This window comes from Tachysurus vachellii, chromosome 21 (assembly GCF_030014155.1).
Source record: "Tachysurus vachellii isolate PV-2020 chromosome 21, HZAU_Pvac_v1, whole genome shotgun sequence".
Taxonomy (NCBI): domain Eukaryota; kingdom Metazoa; phylum Chordata; class Actinopteri; order Siluriformes; family Bagridae; genus Tachysurus; species Tachysurus vachellii.
Window position 1 is genome coordinate 4,867,604 of NC_083480.1, and position 20,000 is coordinate 4,887,603.

A 20,000-nucleotide genomic window follows, 5' to 3' on the forward strand; every position below is an offset into this window, starting at 1 on the left:
CGGTTCTGTGCTGGAATAAGAAAACATGCGGGTTGTGCGGATAACGAAAGTGAATGTTTATGCTGTTTGCTTATCAACCTGTGATCCCCCCTCCACACACACACACACACACACATTTCCTCTTAATTGGTGTAATAATGAAACATAACAACTTTTTAAGCTGTAAGATTAGCTATCCGTTTAAAATTAGTAGATGTTTTTCTGCATTACTGTTGTTAAGCTCTAAATATCCAGATCTGTGGGTTTGTTTTTTTTATCTTTAATCTTCAGACTTCATCATTGCCATAGCAACCATTTACAATGCAAACAGTGATGACATAAATGTTGTGTACAATACCGTTACAGTGTCCAGTTATATATATATACTGTATATATATATATATATATATATATGTAAAGGTACTTATCACTTTCTCTCTCTATATACAGCCGATAGTTTGTGCACCCCTACTCCTACGGCCATAGAGGGTTTTTCATTTTATTCCCATAGCTTCATGAGCACATTTCATCCTGGGAGTTTTTCTTCTACAGTTTCTTAATTACATCAAACACTGGATCCAAAAATACTTCTTTTAGCAAAACAATCAAATATAAAGTATAAATTAAAAAATAAAAACACAATTAAAAACAAATATAAATATATTTTGTAGACACATAAACTGTCACAGTTTTTTTTTTTTTTAGTTTTTTAGAAAGAAAAACTTTTAAGCTTTCAAAGATATTTCTACGTTTTCTGTCTTGCTGTATGGCTGATATTCATTTAGGGCTAAAATGCAGCCCGTGTCACGATCTGGCCAAACTGGCACATAGGTTTAGATGTTTTTCTTTGAGTAATTTAATTTTCTGCTTCAGAAGCATGGACGCCTGATTGATATGCAGTGAGAAAGCCAGTTGGTAACCAGGATTCGAGCTGCCGCAATAATTAAAGAGACTTATGGAGCCGAGCTCTTTAAAACACGACTTGGCGTCCAATGTGTCTTCTTGTGATTTAAACCGTAACAGTACATTTCTGATGTCTATATATATATAGTTAGAGAGCAGCCAACACCTTTACACAACAAAGATTCAGGTCTTCTTTTGTTGTTCTACCACACTGACTGCACCCATGGCCGTGTAAACCATCTCCAACACTCAGGATTTACTAATGTCACCAACCCAATCATGACAAAGAGGCATAAAATTTTGCCAGAATGAAGAAACACTCCTCAGGAATGGGATCCTGCTAGTAAAACTTTTCACATACCATCATTTTGGTTTATATCCCAATTTAGCTGCTGGTGCATTTTGACTGACAGTCTAGCATTACTCCTGGATGGATTGGCAGGCACGCTGTCATTTCCATCAGGGGAAAAAAAAAAGGCATGTCTAGTCTGTCCAAGTCATAAACTTTTACCCTGAGATCCTCTTTCTCCATCCTTAAAGGTTTAGACTGTTTCTCCCAGTGATTGCTGCTGTAAAGTGTTTGTGGTAAAATTGAAAGTTTTGCCTGGACATGGGTGTGAGAAGGGTACTGTAGGTGAGTACGAGCAGGGGCTTGTTAGACGCTTCGCTGCCCCTTCAGCCGAGCACCGTTTCAGTGGGGCGCTGTTCAATATGACACCCTCAATGGTGGCAACAAGTCAAGTACTTGCAATGACAGGATTACAACTTAAATATTCAAATCTCAAAGCTGTGGGGGGGCACGGTGGCTTAGTGGTTAGCACGTTCGCCTCACACCTCCAGGGTTGGGGGTTCGATTCCCACCTCCACCTTGTGGGTGTGGAGTTTGCATGTTCTCCCCGTGCCTCGGGGGTTTCCTCCGGGTACTCCGGTTTCCTCCCCCGGTCCAAAGACATGCATGGTAGGTTGATTGGCATCTCTGGAAAATTGTCCGTAGTGTGTGATTGTGTGAGTGACTGAGAGTGTGTGTGTGCCATGCGATGGGTTGGCACTCAGTCCAGGGTGTATCCTGCCGTGATGCCCGATGACGCCTGAGATAGGCACAGGCTCCCCGTGACCCGAGGTAGTTCGGATAAGCGGTAGAAAATGAATGAATGAATGAATCTCGAAGCTGCCGTGACTTTAAAATCCACCGAAAGGATGGTGGGGTTTCGATGTGAAGAAACTCAAAATGCAGAATGAAATGTCGAGAAAGCGAAAGTTTTAAAGTAAATATTAGAAAAGTGAATAAAAGATGTTAACACTTTTAAGTAGAGCATGTCAGATTACGTGGGAGGAAGAACAAATCAAATAAACAAATCGATGCTAAAATAGAAACTGTATGAAAGTATTTCTGATGCACCTTTTGATGCCCAGCAACCAGCATCATGAATGAACTTTACCACGGAGAAGTGTCTTAATTCTTAATTACAACAGGTACTTGCTCGCCTTGATAAATACCCGTTTAGAAAAACAATTAAATCTAAAAGTAAAAATGTACAGTATACAAAACCTGGAATTAATTCTATTTAAATATTTGTCTTAGAAACAGGTTTGGTCTTCTTGATATATTGAAATATCGTCTTGATTCGGGTTGTTTAAAGGTTTATTACAATTTCTATTGTTTTTTATTTCGATTTTATTCTTTTCGTTACAAATACTCACTTGCTCACGTTAATCTGTATAACAATTCCATTCTTGGCCTCTCATTCAAGTGTCACGTGCTAATGGTTTTCCGGTTTTATGCTATTTAACCGAAGGCTTGTCTTCTATAAAGGTCCGGACTGATGACAGGAATCACCGGACTACAGTTACAGGGTCTTCGTTATATAATCTGACCCAGAGAGCACAGTTTGTGCCATAAAATTCAGAAGAATTTAGTGGGATCATCTTATTCTGTGTGAAATTTTAAAAGACAGCTAGAATGGCATAGTAAAAGTAGCTTTACAAGCAGGAAGCAGTGAGTCGATAAGAAAAAGGATGGGTTGCTATCAACATCCCTATCGTTGCAGTCTTTTTGATCCAGCTCTTCCTGGCCTGCAAAGATTCTTTTTCGAATACATTTCAGCGCTCGGGCCCTTTTGTAGCCCGTTACGACAATCACATCATTCCAGGCTTTTTCCACAGGTCAGAACACAGGCGTGATATTGAAGAGAAGGTCTTGTAAGATGAAGTGAGTAAGGGGAAAGTTGGATACAGCGAGGGCGTCGGATTCTTAGTTTCCCACAGTTGAGCTCGGCTCTGAAATGTTAAGTAGTCCCCCCACAGCACGGAGTATCGAGCACGCTGCAACCCGATGAAAAGGAAGGGTGGCTGGTTTCAATGCATTTGTGGTCTGTTTATTCAGTTATACACCGTGGAGGAAGAAACACACTTTTTAAAATGTCATCTTTCTGACGATTGCTTGTACACCTTCCTTGTGTGGAAAAAAGCAAAGAAAAGCCCTTTTGATGTGATTCGAAAGTTGTATATGGAAAAGTTGAATACTCATTCAGTCTGTGGAAAGGTATTTTAAGGAAAGGTTTTTTCGCTCTTCAGCTCACTGCTATTTCAATGCCAGCTTTATCCTGTAACCTTAATGCAGCACTCAGTGTCTAGAACAGAGGAAAACTCCTCAGATATATAAAAGTATTAAAAGTATTCTCGCTTCTGTTACGCCTGTCTTTCTTCCTCTCTTTTTTATAGTTGATTTCTAAATTAATATTAATATAGGTTTCTGTTGCTGCTGCTGTTGTTGGGTTTTTAGTTTATTTTAGTCTATTTAATCAATGTGGTTAAAATACAGCTCCGGATTTTTATGAAGTAGAAATTTTAAGTTAATGAGGATGTCTGAGGTTCTGCTTTGACCCAAACCCAACTTCAGGTTATCTTGCCTTTTTTGGGAGATCAGTTTCCACCAAATGTGGAACAGCATGCTGATTCAAAACACTGGTTTGAAGTGTAACACTGTGTTCACGCTAGCGCCCGTGTCGCATGTTGTTTTTGCTCTCTTTTGGATATGCAGCATCTGTGCAAAGTTTCTAGCTCTGCTGAGAAAGAGAAATTTTCAAATGAATCCAAAAATGTGTGAAAATTGGTGGATTGGATCATATTAGCTTTGATCAGACAGGCGGATCAATCTGACATAAGATTAAAACCATTGAGAGGTGAAGGGATTAACTCATTACAGTGGCACATGTCAAGGGCTGGAAAAGTTGGAAACAGGAAAAATGGGCAAGCGTAAGGACCCGATTGACTCTGAACAATTGTGCTGGCAAGACGACTGGGTCAGAATGTCTCCAAAACAGCAGGTCTTGTGATGGTGTTCAGCATGCAGTGGTTAGTTCCTACTAAAAGTGGTCCAAAGAAGGACAACCGGTGCACCAGCGACAGGATCATGAGCAGACAAAGCTCATTGATGTCTGTAGGGAGCGAAGGCTAGCCCAAGGGTCCGGTCCCACAAAAGAGCTATTGTAACACAGACTGATGAAAAAGGTTAGCTAGGGTCCTGGAATTCCTGAAAATGTTTCTTTCACACATACGTACAGTACCAACTTCCTATAGATTACTAAATGTTGAAAACGTCATCCCTTCGTGGCAGTATACTCTGCAGAATAATGCTCCCCACCAAACTGTAAAGAGATCAAGGTGTCCATAATTCCCAGATCTTAATCAAATCCACACAAGCCCCAACTCTCTACTTATTTACAACGACTTGAAGGACCTGCTGCTAACGTTCTGGCGTCAGATACCACGGCACACCTTCACACAGAGGTCTTGTGGAGTCCATGCCTCGGCTATATATATCATTTTTAAAGCGAAAAAATAAAAGTAACAAAAGATAGCTTTAAAACAACCCTTGCCTTGACAACACAAGTGCTAATTAAGCTGAAATATTTATATGTAAGCTCACAACCTTTTGGTATATACGGTATAGTCTTCACATTTTCATTAATTCATATCACCTGACCTTGAGCATTTGAAGGCAACCCACATATCTTGCTCAGGATATATATATATGGATTATTTAGAATGTTTTGTATCCGTGTCATGAGAGGGGCAAGTCTGCAGGGTTATCTGTGCTTGTAAGGCACTGGCCACAATTCATCAGATGATATACGGCAGGCTGCTGCTCCTAACTGATATAACCTCTGAAGTTGCCTCTGAAATGCTTCACGGTGGCCTGGATGTGGACGGGACGGGACGGGACGGGACCGCACCGGCGCCATTGATTATCTGAGCTCCAGAATGGTGCCCTACTGAATCTGGAATAGTTCTACAATACAATGCCGGAGAGCACGCCGAGAAAACAGACGAGTCAGACGCGATTTGGTGGATCTGACGCTCAATTTTTTCCAGTATCCAGGCTTGATTTTGTTGCAATGCAAACAGTCAAGGATACACTTTTGGTACAGAGGGGAGTTTTTTTCATTGAGACTGAGAGAACATTAAGGTCGATCCGAGATGAGAAGAGCAATCAGGTGGTCTGAGCACCTGTGTGTGAATGTATAAGGGCTTGAGTGTATCTTCACATGCGGATTGAGTCGTCTTAAACACGTCCGGGCTTCCAGATTCCACACTGATTCCTTTCACACTGACCCTTTAATGGTTTGACCCCAAGGCTAAATGGGAAGCAGAGGACCAACGTTATTCCGTATCTCCGTGTCCATCCAGACTCTTTAGCTTACAGATCTTTCTCGCATGCCTTACAGACTCATCCCCACACACCGGCACTGTACTTTATACTGTAGACACGGACGATTTCCCTCAGTATTAAGGAGTGTCTGTTTCCTTCTCCACCCCGTGCTTTGATCTGCTGTTCAGTACAAGATGGAAAAGGCATAGTGAACATCTTGTCTCATGCTTCCAACACGTTTCTGGGTGGTACAGCTCTCAGCACATCACTGACTCTTATCTCGCTTCCCCAAGGTCCCTTTTTCCTCGCTCAAAAATGCGCTGGCTTTCCCTGGGCCTAAAAGCATCATAAATCAAAATGTAAGGACAGACAAATCCACCCAGCTGGGTTCTTAGTAGAAACGGGAGCACAATATGACTTTGCTGACATTTTAATTACTATATCATATATCTCAGTGCAGTAAGCCTATTTTAAGAGTGTAATTTATGGTAGTAAATGAAAACAAATATTCGCAGGAGCAGCTTTCTGAAAGCAGGTACCCGCCATGTTGATTAATGTAATATCTCGGGAGCGGGTGTCCGACGTCCAGGAGAATTATACCGTGGACCTCATAGCAACATTCACGGTTCGGTGTATTATAGAGAGGCTTCATAATGCATTATTGCTGCGACCAGCTCTGCTCACTATAATCAACTGCATACAAATAAAGCCTCCTGGAACATCAGGTAAACGCTATAAATAATACGCCTCCAGAGCCGGATTGAAAATGATTTGAAATGATGCCAGTGTGTGTGTTTTTTTCCCCCCCACAGAAAACAGTCAGTGTGGAATATTATAATAAAGGACCATTCAGAGTAAATTCATCTCTATTGGATTTTTTTTTTTTTTATTCTTGAGTATTCAAAATGGTCGAGCGCCCTCCTGTATTGGAAATGACTGCCCCGATAAAGGCCCTGCCGAGATGGGCAGAGAGAGAGGGAGGGAGGGAGAGAGAGAGAGAGAGAGAGAGAGAGAGAGACTCTTTTGATTATTATTATTTTTTTTTTTTACAAATCAAAGCGGTCGTTTTTATTCTTTGAATATTTAGATTACCTGGGCACCTTTCCTAAGTGGATTAACATTTCACATGGCATCCGAGCGGCATGTGTAATAGGTTGTGGGCTGAAATCAAACAGACATGCAGCCCTCTGGGATACAAAACAAGGCTACCCATTATCTCTCCCACTGTGCTGTTTACTGAACCCCTGGCAGGGGCCATTTATCTGGAGAATTGTAATGGAAACAGAACTATCTCGACTAATCATAAAATCAGTTTATATGCCGCTCGTATCGATTCCTTTCAAACAACAGAAAACAGGTAAACGCTTTCCTTCCATCATATGTTTATTTTTATTTATCTATTTTATCAAATCCTTTGGTGCAGGCATGCAGCACATCCTTAAACAATCACGAAGGTAAAGCAGCTCGTAGCTGTGAATCGGTGAGGCTCTGATGCTTGCTGAGCCCTTTTTAGTTCTGTGGATATTTATTAATTGACACCATCGAAGTAGAACAGTGTGACCTTTTAACGCTGAAGCTGCTGCTGCTGTTGCTGCTGCTGCTATCATGCGACTGCGAGTGCTGCACGGATGCCTGTGCGCCGTCAGCCCGGATCAGACAATCAGACATCCTTAATTGGCCTCAGTCTACCAACTCAGCATACTTTTGATGGATCTCTTTATTGCAGTCTTCACTTAATCATAGAACATCAAAAAAAGCACTTAGCAAACCTGCAAAAGACTCTAATTACACAATCAACGTTCCCGCACAAGCTCAGATGGTCCCACAGGCTCCTGCCAGAGCTGTTTTTTTTTTCAGCTCTAGCTGCAAAAATCTCATTGACTTGACTTTCTCTTGTGGAGCTCCATCTTTAAAATGGGTAATGACCACAATCTTTGTTCCGAACGTGTAGACACGAAGAAGCTACAGGTCCCCAGAGCTAATCACGCATTTCAAGCGAGTCGTGCTGTGCCTCGTGCCTCATCACAGAGAGCTCTGTGAAGCCCCATTGATGTGTGATTGAGGATGCCATCAATTAATCAGAAAAAGAGAAGTGGAGGAGGCAGGAAAAAAAAAAAAAAAAGGGATTTTGACGGGGAGAAAAGAAAAAAGAAGTGCAGATCTTTCATCTGTTGAAACAAAACGCAAACTTCTTACTTTCCGTCTTTGTGGAACGGAGCGCTATCAAAAGAACCTTGCACTCTGTAGCACAAATTTGGTTTGGAGATAATAATCTCACCTTGAATAAGGGTCTGAGAGAGAACTGATACGAACACTTGATGAGCTGGAGTCATCAGTTTTCAGGCATCAGACGCCTAAGACTTATTTCCAATGCTTTAGAAATCCACTTAGATATTCTGTGTACTGTATGTGAAGCACTTTGGAAGTGTGAACCGCTGCCCACATTCTGTAAGCTAACCTTAGATCACTGTGAGTAATACTTTCATCATCTTGCAAGGATCTAATCCCGATCCCAAAGCCTGTACTCTTTGATTTTATAGCAGCGCAAAGTCCGCTTCGATATTTTACCCCAAGGTTGCTTCTGTCCGTGTTTCAGTGACTGTCTCCGAGAGCTGGGAGTCTATCCTGTAGGTTTATACTCGCAAAGTGCACCATTTCTGCCAGTAATGACCCTTTCAGCTCATTGATTCTCTGCTTATGTCAGAATGAGGGATCAGATACATCGAGGGAGTGCAGGGCCCATGAAATTCCTCTATGCTGGATGCCTCTCGGTGTAAAGCCTTGCGTCTATACTTTAATGAAGCTCAATACACACCAGTGGGCTGCTAATTGAAATGCTATCAATGCACAGCACATGTGAAATTTGTCAGAGCAGCGACCTAATTGTGAGAAGCACTTTATAACTCTGAGGCAATTTAATCTTTAACTCTTCTTTTTTTTTTTTTTTTTTTTTTTTGGTATGCAGGGCCATAACCATGGAGAACCAGCTGGTAGTGTTGTCCACGGCTGCAGCAGATGCCGGGAGGTACTACGTCCAGGCCGTCAACGAGAAGAACGGCGAGAATAAGACGAGTCCATCCATTTACCTGAATGTGACAGGTAAGCAAAGGAGCGAGGGAGTTTGTTGTGTCGCTCCTGTTCCTCCTGCAGCTCTAGAGGAATCTCAGACACCAACGTCGACCAGCATTTCATTGCCGTAGCCTGTTTTTTTTTTTAAACAGTTCTATTCCTGGTGCGTTTCTAGGCTCTGTGTTTGAGAGCAACGCTCAGGGGTGAAAGAGTGAAACAGTAGAGAAATACACATGGAAGAAGAGAGCCGATATGACTAGGTAATGATGGAAGAATGTGGTGAAGGGATCTAATCGGATCTTCTCACCGGCACCGTAACCTGATGGACATGTCTTATTTCGAGTACAGCAGGTCTTCACGGGTCCTGATGAAGATGTACACCTTCAAACATTTACATTTTCAGTTTAGGAAGGTTTTAGTAATTAGTCAGTGATTTGATTCGGGCGTGATTTTAGCTTTTTTTTACATTTGTGGGCGGAGCAAGGATCGATTATCAAAGTTTTTACCAAAATGGAAACCTTTGCCAATTTGTGTTTAGCATCATTTCTGAAATGCTGGTTCTGTCTGAAGAAAATAATTCATCTTTTTCCCCACATCTTATCATAAAACCTCTTATCTGTAACTCATGTATATCGTAAAACAGAGCCATTTCAACCGAACGCAGAAACAGAAGTAGCGCCATTTTGCGCACAGGTACAAGACTTTCCTGAGGCTTTTATGGGATTTTTTCTGGGTCTCCTCCAGGTGAAGGAAAGTCGAGAGATTCGTATACGCTCTATCTCATCGCAGGCAACAACTTATGAGCAGTGGATTGGAAACGTTGTGTAACGTCCACAAGGCGTTTACTCTACGGTCATGAGGTTCGCCTCTGTAACGTAAAAGACCAGGCGTCTGTTATATGGATATCTTTCTGTCTCTGTGGTTGCAGAAACAAGCCCATGGATGTGTAGAGACCAGTTACAATTGTGGAAACAGCTATGCAACTTGAAGCAATATGATTTCAGCTCAAAAGAAAAGATCTCAAATAGGTTCACGGAATGGAAATTGAGTTTTTGGAGATTTTTAATCAGAAATAAGAAATGAGTTCTTTTCTGGCTGCAAGTCTGATTTAAAATGAGAATTTTAGTGGGTGAAGAAAAGAAATTTTCGAGGCTTATGAACAAACATTTAGGGCATTTCAGAGAGCAGAAATGTTTTTGACGTGACGTTTTTTTACGAATAACTACAAATTCGTACAAATTTGCAGTGTCTACTTTCATATGAGCTTCCTATTAATCACCACTGTAGAGTAGGACAAATACAACTAGAACATACATTTCCTGAAGAAAATGTGAATGGTGCTTGCACGTGGCAAGTTCCCCTCATCATGCTGAGTGTTTTGATATGTCACGTGTCCATGTTGTGCTAAATTTTGATTTTCACGTGACATCATGTGACGTGACCAGAATACATGTGAGGCAGTTCCCCTCATTGTACTGAGTGTTTTGATATGTCGCATGTCCATGTTGTGCAAATTTTTTATTTTCACGTGAAATCACGTGACGTCACGTGACTTCATCAAAATACACGTGAGGAAGTTCCCCTCATTCTTGTGAGTGTTTTGATATGTCACACATCCATGGTGTACAAACGTACAGCATGTACGGCACAGAGCAGGAATATGGAGGAGTCTAAAGCACATGCTAATCCTCTGTGTTTTTGGCATCACCAAAAAAAACTCTTTCCATTCCTCTTTGTTGGATTTTTGTCAGTGCAAAGTAAAGCATTTGGCAGAATAAAATGCACCTATGGTCAGACACAGACACTGGCACATGAACCACAATATTCTGAAAAGTTGCATTTAAATGTCAGGGCCTTATGACTCACCCACTTAAAAAAAAATTACCCTCCGTTCACCTCAGAGCCAGAAGTGTGTAGAATGAATCAGTGGTCAAAATGACTTCTTTTCCTCTCGAAACTGCATTTCAGTTTGTTGTTGTTCTTGTTTACTTATTTATTTTTAGTTTGTCGGATATGTTTATTTAAAAACTCATTACACCAAGTACAAACCAGCTGTCAATCAAATTACACACTCTACCACTAGTATGCACTTACAAAACCAGTTAGACACAAAACAAGGAACAAAATTGGATGTAATCCTGTGTCCTTTTAGTATCTTTTTCTTTTTTTTTTTTTTTTTTTTTTTTAAGCAATTTCTCGAGGCTGATTGTCCATCCATCCAATCATGAGTGAATTATTGTCCGCCTGCAAAGAATCTTTTGTCATGGGTGACATGGATCTCATTTGGAGCTGTCGAACTAGAAACCTCATTCGGTTCTCCCTCCATTATCAGTCGCCTTTGGGCTGGAAAAAGGTCAGCTCAGGTAAAGAACGCTGCCACGACGGCGTCTGATCAGACGTGTTTAATTGACGCCGCTCGGGGTGTTGTCATGACGCCGCTCGGGATGTTGTCCCCCGAGTCTGTCTCTTTGAACGTAAAGAGAAACGTATGATGGAATTTCATTGCTTGGTTGAATTTTTATGTGTGTGTGTGTTTGTGTGTGTGTCTAGAGTATATGCATGGACATAACTCTGCTGGCTCGAACCATTTTTCTGACCGCGGTCTGTCTTTCTTTTTCTTGCTGCCATTTTCAAGGCTTTTTTTTTTGCATTTGAGCGGCTTGATTTATTTCAAAGGAAATAGGCTCAGACTAACCAGCTCAGTCATTATTTGCTGTTACTAATGATCTCATTTGGAGGCAACCGTGTGCTTGGGTCTGTTTCTTCCAGCTGAAATCATGACCAGCTATTTTAAAAACAGTGCTAGGTCTAGTGCCAGAAATGTACGCTAACCGGTTATAACCAAAACGTCTCGCTGTTTGTCAGCAGCGGTGCATGGATGGATGAACAGAACTCGTTTACACAAATGAACTAAACATAATAATTAGAAGTAATTACCAGTGTTGTAATGTAACGGAGTACAAATACTTCGTTACTGTATTTAAGTAGAAATTTCACGTATCTGTACTTTACTTCGCTATTTAAATTTATGTCAACTTTCACTTTTACTCCACTACATTTCCTAGGTAAAATGTTTACTTTTACTCCATTATATTTCCACTAAGCATCTTCGTTACTCGTTACTACAAAATAAAATCAGAATAAATGTGTGCGACTGCAATAAGGGAGGTTTGACGAATCACTGCTCCTAGATTGCATTACGCTCCTCACGCTCTACGGACAAGCACAGGGACGTGCAGCGTGCACGTGCAGTCAGAGCTGGAGGTGCAGTGCACGCGCAGTCAGAGCTGGAGGCGTTTATCTATAACGTTAATCGGCAGAAAGCCGCAAAGACGGCAACCAAAAGCAGTGAAATGTCATTATTCTTATTACCAGAGTTGTAGCACAAACAAAATATTAATGCAAACAATCCATTCAATATTAAATAAAAATAACATTTACTGATTTGGTCTTTGTCTTGTGAATATTTGTTTATTAATGACTGCATTCATTGGACACACTGTTTGTAGAGAATGCACACATACTGTACATGAACTGATCTGATTCAAGACTGGCATCATTACATCATGCATAAAATTTTGTCCACTTTTGCCATTTAATAATCCCATAACTTTTGGTTTACTATGTAGTCATATAATGTATAATATAAAACTCTTCTTGTTTTAAATTCTCACTGAGTGCTAAAACCCCCTAAAGATGAGACCCTAGAACCGCCCCTGATCTTATGCCTACCGAAAATCACTGAAATTTTACTTTTTACTTTTTACTTCAAATACTTAAGTACATTAAATATCAGAAAATGACTTTTGATACTTAAGTACAGTAAATATCAGATACTTTAAGACTTTTACTTGAGTAATATTCTAAAAGGTAACTTTCACTTCTACCAAAGTCTTTTTCTAGCACGATACTTGTACTTTTACTCAAGTATTGCTTTGTAGTACTTTATACAACACTGGTAATTACCAGGATAAAGCACGGAAGACTTTGTGTTCATTTGTAATGGTTTTAATATTGAGAATAAGCACGCACTAATAGGAACAGACGAGGCCACAGACGAGTCCCTGAGCCCCTTTTGTAGGTTTGGAAAGTGAAGAAATGTCTATAAGAGATACACACTGTGTTCATTGTTAGCCCAGTACATCACGCCTCACCGACTGAAGTGTAATCAAACCTGTCTTTTATTCTCTCTCCTGAATTGGCGAATCAGTCACCAACAAAAAAAAAAAGGTCAATAAACTTCTCAGCTGTCTGATTAGAAATACCATGTGAGATTTAAACACATGAAATAAGAAACACACATTGTTAAGGCTGGGGGAAATTTCATCTCCGGGTTGCTCCAGATGTTGGTCTGCCGACCCCATGATAAAACGATCTTCTTCTGTTCCAAATTCTACAGTGAGACTCGCACATGAGAGGTTGTATTGTTATATTGATTCACACTAATAGATCACCTGGGGGAGGAAGGGGGGCGGGGGGTTCTTTACAGGCATTCTTTTCCCTCCAGTGTTTATATCTCGGTGTAGAAATGTTTCTTTTAGTGCACATTACTGGGATGGGTTTATCCCAGTGACACTCAGACAGTGACGTATGCTAATTGTTTGCTCCCGCGGCTAGTGGAGTTGTTCCTGTATGCAGTGTGTGTTTTGGTGTGATAGTGAGACCGGAGAGAACGACTACAAGGCAGTAAGAATTTTATTTATTTATTTATTTATTTATTTATTTATTCCTTTGAGGATAGAAACAGTCCAGGAGTATTTACAACCACTGACACGACTCGGTCTCCACATGTGAACATCTGGATCACTAAAAGGTTTGGGTGGATTTAGTGAGGGGGGGATGTAGGGGCGGATAGGGAGGAGGAAGGGGTCCACAAGGGCCTGTGTCTGGACTATCTGGAGAGTTGTGTCGTTAAGATTTAATGAACAACTCCATAAATTTTTATTTGCTCTTCCTACCAGCAGATTACATTCAAACAAAAGCTGCTTTCCTGCACTGTAAGCTGACCCAAGGGACCCAGGATGATTAAAGCATCAGTTCTGAAGCACCCACCCTTCTGCCACCTTTACTTTTTTATTTATTTATTTATTTATTTTTTTATTGCCTGTGTTTTAGCAGAGTATTTTTCTTGCCGTCTCTTAACTTTTTTATTTATTTATTTATTTATTTTCCATTAAGAGGATGAAATTAGCTCTGGAGCCGTGACGCGAAGTCTCCGGTCCTGACAGGACGTGCCTTGCTTAATTGCCTATATCTTAAACAAATAGGTCCTTTGGGAGGTCTGTGTTTAGTTTGTAATATCGCAGATTTGATAACTTGTCACCTGTAATTTGAGCGGAGATTGATAGGACGTGACGTCGGCTGATTCGCGGGGCCACGGCGGCGTTGCCGCTACGGGCGCTGTGCTTTGCTTCTCATTAGTCTGTGACAAGCAGACTCTCTGGGCCTATGACTTCTTCACCAGTGCACTTGACAGACAAATAATAAGCTGTCCATCAGTCTCAAGATAGTCCTTGTTTATGGTGAGCGAGACTCTTGATGTTTTAAGACGATACGGATCTCGATTACAGCCTGCTAATCACAGCGGCCTTATCTCACACTTAGTCCCCACTTTGCTGCTCTTATCTCCATTTCTCTAGTATTGTCATTATTTTAATGGGTTACATGAAGTAATAGAGGAGATGTAGCATGTGGAAAAACTAAACTGAGTTTTGTGGTTACATGGCTTTAATTTCTTGGCAGTCTGGAGAAGAGAAACGATTTGATTAGTGTTGTTTGTGCTATGATGTGAGGTTAATAGTAAATTACAGCTGAACTAGTTAAATGCGTGTAGCGTCTCACATAATGGCTTCAGTATCTCACTTTTTATGCCTATTTTACTTTTACTGTAATGACACTGTAATGTGGAAGGTGGCCAAATGAAAGAAGCCTTTTGCTTGTACATGGGGTTATAGTTCTTGGCTTACCAGAAATAAACAAAGGCCAGCGTAATTAAAAGAAAAGTTTTGATTTGTAGCTTTGTTTACAAAAGCCGCAGCTTCGCAGTCAAGGAGAACGTAGCAAGCCAAGCCGCGTTCGGGTTTCTCCAGGTTTCACGCTCGGGTTTTTCAGTCACGCAGCTGCCGGTGGAAGTAGGTCATGATGACGCAGTGGCTGTGACTGCAGAATAGAAAAACTAGCGTTTGGGTTTTGATGTTGGCGCTACAAAGGCCCGCCGAAAAACAGCGCGTTCAGTGTTGAGTTTGTACGTCTTGAGTTATTTCGCCAGGAAGGAAAAATAAACCGGCATGATTGGGATGTAAAAATAAACAGACATCTGTTTTGCATGAGTCAAGAAAGCAGGGGCCTCTTGTGGCGTTCGCAGCATCAAACGGTTGCTCAAGGAGTTGACAGCGTCACTTCTGTCCCAGTCTGCTTTTTCATCTTTTCTTTATGTTTCTTTATTTGCGCCTTGTGAAGTACCTCAGATTTAATATTTAACATCTATTATAAAACATTACTAACATGAATCTCTTGTTGTCTTTGGCATGTGCGTCATCACACAGATACTTACAGTAAATTGTATTCATTTCACCTGAAAATTAAAAGTCTACAATTTATTTGTACAAAAGTACAAATAAAATGAACGCATGCGATGTGAGAACAGAGGATCTTTCACCCGAGTAAAACATTACATGTCCCTCTGTAACATTTCCCCTAAGGATTATGTCATTTCGGATGTTTTCACCCGAGAGTTTAATACACAACACAGTAAAAATAGATAAATACACTTCCTGAGCACTTGTAGCACATGACTGGAGATTACATCTACAGCTGAATATGACCGACGGCCAGGTATTCAATGTTCCCAATCCCGGTCCACCATTTTAAAACAAAACAAGATTGATCACATGCTCATTTTGTATGCTCAGGAAACTGAGCTAGTTTTTATTTGGTGTTGATTTGATGTCACTTTCTGAACTCGGGGGTTCTTTTACGACATCAAAGAGCCAAAACAAAGCTACAAACTTCTCCTGTCAGAACTATTTTTCCCGTTCCATCGTTTCCATGGTTACCGTATACAGTATACTGTAAAGCGATGATAGGGCACTGACCAGCAGGTCGCACCGCACCTCACATTAGCTCTGTTTAACTGGGATCTTGGTAAAGTGTTTCCTCAGACGTCAGACATTCCTGGTGTATTTTATCTGGTGACAGAGCTGTATGTCAACGTGTCCTTGTCACTGTGTCCATTTCATATCAACAGCAGCTGTCTTGAAGAAAAAGTGTCTGTATCTGCATTATTCCAGCTGCTGAACACAGCTGGATGCAGACCTCCGTGTTACAGGGAGTCCATGGCATGTTATGGTAATGCTCCAGCAGGAGGTCTGGCGTCAATGTGATGTTTTATTTCAACAAAGCACAATGAAACATTTTACCTCTCACTCTGACATCTCTCTCTCTCTCTCTCTCTCTCTCTCTCTCTCTCTTTCTTTCTTTCTTTCTTTCTCTCTCTCTAATTATATATTCTGTATTTTCATCTCTTTATATATATCTCACTCTCTCTATAATTACTGCATGTATGCTGTATTTACATTTATCGTTCTTTCTCTATATGTCCGCCCATCCGTCTATCTGTCTATCTGTCTATATAAGGGGATATAAGGGATATGGTAGCCTAGTGGTTAAGTTTCTGGTCTAAAAATCGGTAGGATGTGAGTTTGATTCCCTCGTCCACCAGGCTGCCACTGCTAAGGCCCTTATCTCTCTGAGTATGTATACTGTATCTACATCTCTCTAATTATGTGTTTTATATATTCATCTGTATGTCTGTCTCTCTATCTGTCTCTCTCTCTCTCTCTCTCTCTCTCTCTCTCTCTCGCTTTCTCTCTCCCTCTTTCTCTCTCTCACTCTCTCTCTCTCTCTCTCTCTCTCTCTCTCTCTCTCTCTCTCTCTCTCTCTCTCTCTCTCTCTCTCTCTCTCTCTTTCTGCATATGAACTTGTACCTGAGATGTATATACAGTATATATATACTGAGAGAGATAGATAGACTGATAGAGAGAGAGAGAGAGAGAGAGATACGGTGTATGTTCAGAAATAATAACCTTGTAGTACATGGTAAATGAGCTGTGGTGTATCCAGCTCGCTTTGCAGGGAGGGGGTTGTTTTATGATTATGATAATAGAAGGTACACTGCCAATTCCGTGGTGTAGGTAGGCTTTTGCAAGTCCTCTTCTTGTCTAATCCAGTTTGCTGCAGCACCGAGGAAGCAGCTCTTATCTGTAATTATAATGAGCTATGTCATTAGTGTCAGAGTAACAGAGCAGAGCTGGTACACTGAATCAAATCAACACAGGTTCGCTTTCTTTCAACACATTTGTATTCTGCTATAATTGTGCAGATCCAGTGGCGTCGAGGTTTAAGGGCTTCTTTTGTTTGTGTGTAGCTTTTCTTATTTCAGATTTTATACTGTTACAGTTCGTACGCTTCCATCTGCTTGCGAGAGCTCTTGGGATTCTCGCCGCTCGCCGCTCCTCTCTGTATTCCGCCGTCCCTCGTGCTATCAGCTCATCTGAATTACCTTGCCTGTGCTTTTCTGAGTGCCATTTTGTAATGTTATCTGAACAATGGCTGTTAATGTGACGCCTATAAAAGAGCACTTGCTGTAATGTTATTGGTATTTGCCACTGAGTTCCGTCCCAAGGACAGCGGTACAATAGAATATCTTGAGCCCGTGATGAGTTTTTGGAAATGGATTTGTAGAGAACGTTGGCAGCGTGTGACAGCTCAGATATGCTCAGGGCCGACGGAGGTGAGGAGTTTTGGTGCTTATGTATATAACGATGGCATATCTAGGGTTGTGCAGGACTTGTTTTCTGTGTTGTCACATCATTGCCGTTTGTGGATTTGAGAGAACCGTCTGCGGATATTATTACAGCGAGGAATCCATCGACACATCTAAAAAGACGTCGCGAGCGTTTCAGCAATTCGGCTGATGACGATCATCCTGCTGTTGCTAGATGGAAAGAATGTGGGAGAGGAAAAGCCTGAAGTCGTTACCCTTAACGCTCCTTCCTCCACTTTGATCCGAGAAGCTGCGCATCCGGATTTGTTCTTAAATCCCTTTAAGTAGATGATTCAGAATCTATGGAAGCATTCATGACAACACTCATCTCTCCCTTTTAATTTACTCACCAGGAGCTATGGAGGGTTTTTTCCTCCTGACTCTCATCTTCCTGTGTGGTCATAAAAAGAGGCCAAACTGTTTCTTTTTTTTTTTTTTTTCTCCACTGTCTGTTGGGCGCATGGCAGCGTGGGGTTTGCCTCTGGCTGCTACCCGTTGGGGTAGGAACCGTGTGGTTAGCATTTAGACAGGAAGTCCAGCATGGCTTAGTAGTGTGTGTGTGTGAGAGAGAGAGAGAAAGAGAGAGAGAGAGAGAGAGAGAGAGAGAGAGAGAGAGGAGGCCAGCCCACTATCCTGAAGGTTTTTCCTTTACCCAGCAGCACTATACTCCATTACTAATCCGCTCTCTGGAGAGCAGCCCTCTGGCCACTGGATCGTTAACCTTTTCGCAAAGTCACTGGCTCTGTATCCTGCCCCCTACTCCCTTCCCTGCCTGTAGGAATCCCCTCATCATGCGGTCAGGAAGCACAGACAGAAAGTAAGGCTGAAAAACTGAAACCACGTGCAGCCTGTGAGCTTTGCCTCTGTTCCCTGACTTTTATTACCTTGCTCCTCTGCAAATGAGAGGCTTGAGGATAAAAACAAGATTGTAAACAGATACGTGCATGTGTGTGTGCGTGCGTGCGTGCACGTGCGCATGCATGCGTGTGTGTGTGTGTGTGTGTGTGTGTGTGTGCTGGGGACAATGAATCCTGGGGTGCAGAGGTGTGTGAAAGGTTGGGGTCGGGGTTTATTTTTTTTTTTTTTAACAAATCTTTACCCATTAAATTAAAACACTATCAGAGCCAGAAACGTGTGTGTGTGTGTGTGTGTGTGTGTGTTTGTTTGTGTGTGTATGCATGTGTATGTATGTTTAAGAAGTGAGATGAGTGAGGTGGGTGGGTATTTCTCTCCTAAAAACCCTGACCCTTAAGAGCCAAATGGTTTATTTTTATTTTTTTTACTATTTAAGCGTAGACATAGCATTAAATAGCTGTATTAATACTTACAGGTATAGTAAAGTGTTAGTGTGTGCGTGTGTTCGTGCGTGCGTGTGTCATGCTCTGTCTTTTACACACATTTCTGTAACTGACACATTACACTTGTAGTAATTGCTTCTTTTCCTTTGCTTTATTGAGTCTTTATGATTATTTCAGTCATTTTGGCATCTGTACTGATCCACATAAAAGACCAAAATGAGTGAAGCTGTTGCCAGGATCATTTCTGTAAATGCTTTAGCACAGCCCTGTAATTATCAGAGGATTTTCAAAACTAAGCCTGGTAACTACATATTCGCAGCATCACAAGCCCAGTCTTGTCTTTCACTATTTTCATCTTAGCTGATTTTGATCAAGATAAACAAGCAAAGCGAGTCTATTAAAATGTGGATCCTTTACAGTACTGTATGTCTGTATGGAAAAAATATAACCGACCCCTCACTTATTATAAATTATAGGAAATACCAAGCGCCGTCTCTTCATCAGATGGCCCTAAGAGGTGAAAACCGATCCGTACCGCATCGCGCTGCACCACCCCACCCCACCCCACCCCACCTCACTCACCCCACCATTTACCCTCTTATCTTTGTGGTTTAATTTCCAGCCCAGTCCACTCCTGCGCCCGGCTTGTAATTTTGCAGGGAGATGGAACTCTGTAATGATGTCCCTGGCGAGGAGTGCACGAAGAGGACGAGGGGAAAAAAAACCCTCTAACATGGGAGATTGGTGTAGAGGAGTGTAACATTTAAGCCAGAAAGACTTCCAGCAGCTCTGTCTCTCTTCAAACCCCCCCCCCTGGCTACTACAGCTACAGCTACAGCGACTGGTACCGAGAGGACGGATGCACCAAACATATCCTGTGTTACGAGCGAAAGGAATTAGGGACTTTATTTCATGTGGGGGTTATTTTAAGACCATCAAGACCATGGTATGTGTTGTGCCACAGTTTGGCTTAGTGAGGCTTAATGCTTGAAGAGTCTGAGAAGTCACTCACGGAGCCAAAAGCAAAAGAACAGGTCGCTGATGAGGGATTTCAATGCCTTTCTTTTCGGTACTCCAGTGAATGTGAATAGGTGTATCTCTTCATTTGGCACGAGTGCTATAGACAGGCTTGGGTAGCTCTTAAAAAGCAACTTCACATCTTTTAAAATTATTACAGTATTAAATGAGGCTGCTTTGAGCTTAAATTGGAGTGCTTTCGCTTCCAGCAAAACAGAGCCAACTGTCATTTGTTGAAGCTGTGCATTAGACACCAAAT

At 41.5% G+C, this 20,000-nt stretch overlaps 1 protein-coding gene across 2 annotated transcripts in view; it reads left to right on the top strand.

Moving 5' to 3' along the window:
- The window catches only part of sdk1a (sidekick cell adhesion molecule 1a), a 264,282-nt gene that overhangs the window by 146,483 nt on the left and 97,799 nt on the right, over window positions 1-20,000 (top strand). For both annotated transcript variants that reach the window (XM_060896811.1, XM_060896812.1), the window contains exon 5: window positions 8,499-8,632. In XM_060896811.1, coding sequence (XP_060752794.1) covers window positions 8,499-8,632 — 134 coding nt within the window. The remainder of the gene's footprint in view (window positions 1-8,498; window positions 8,633-20,000) is intronic.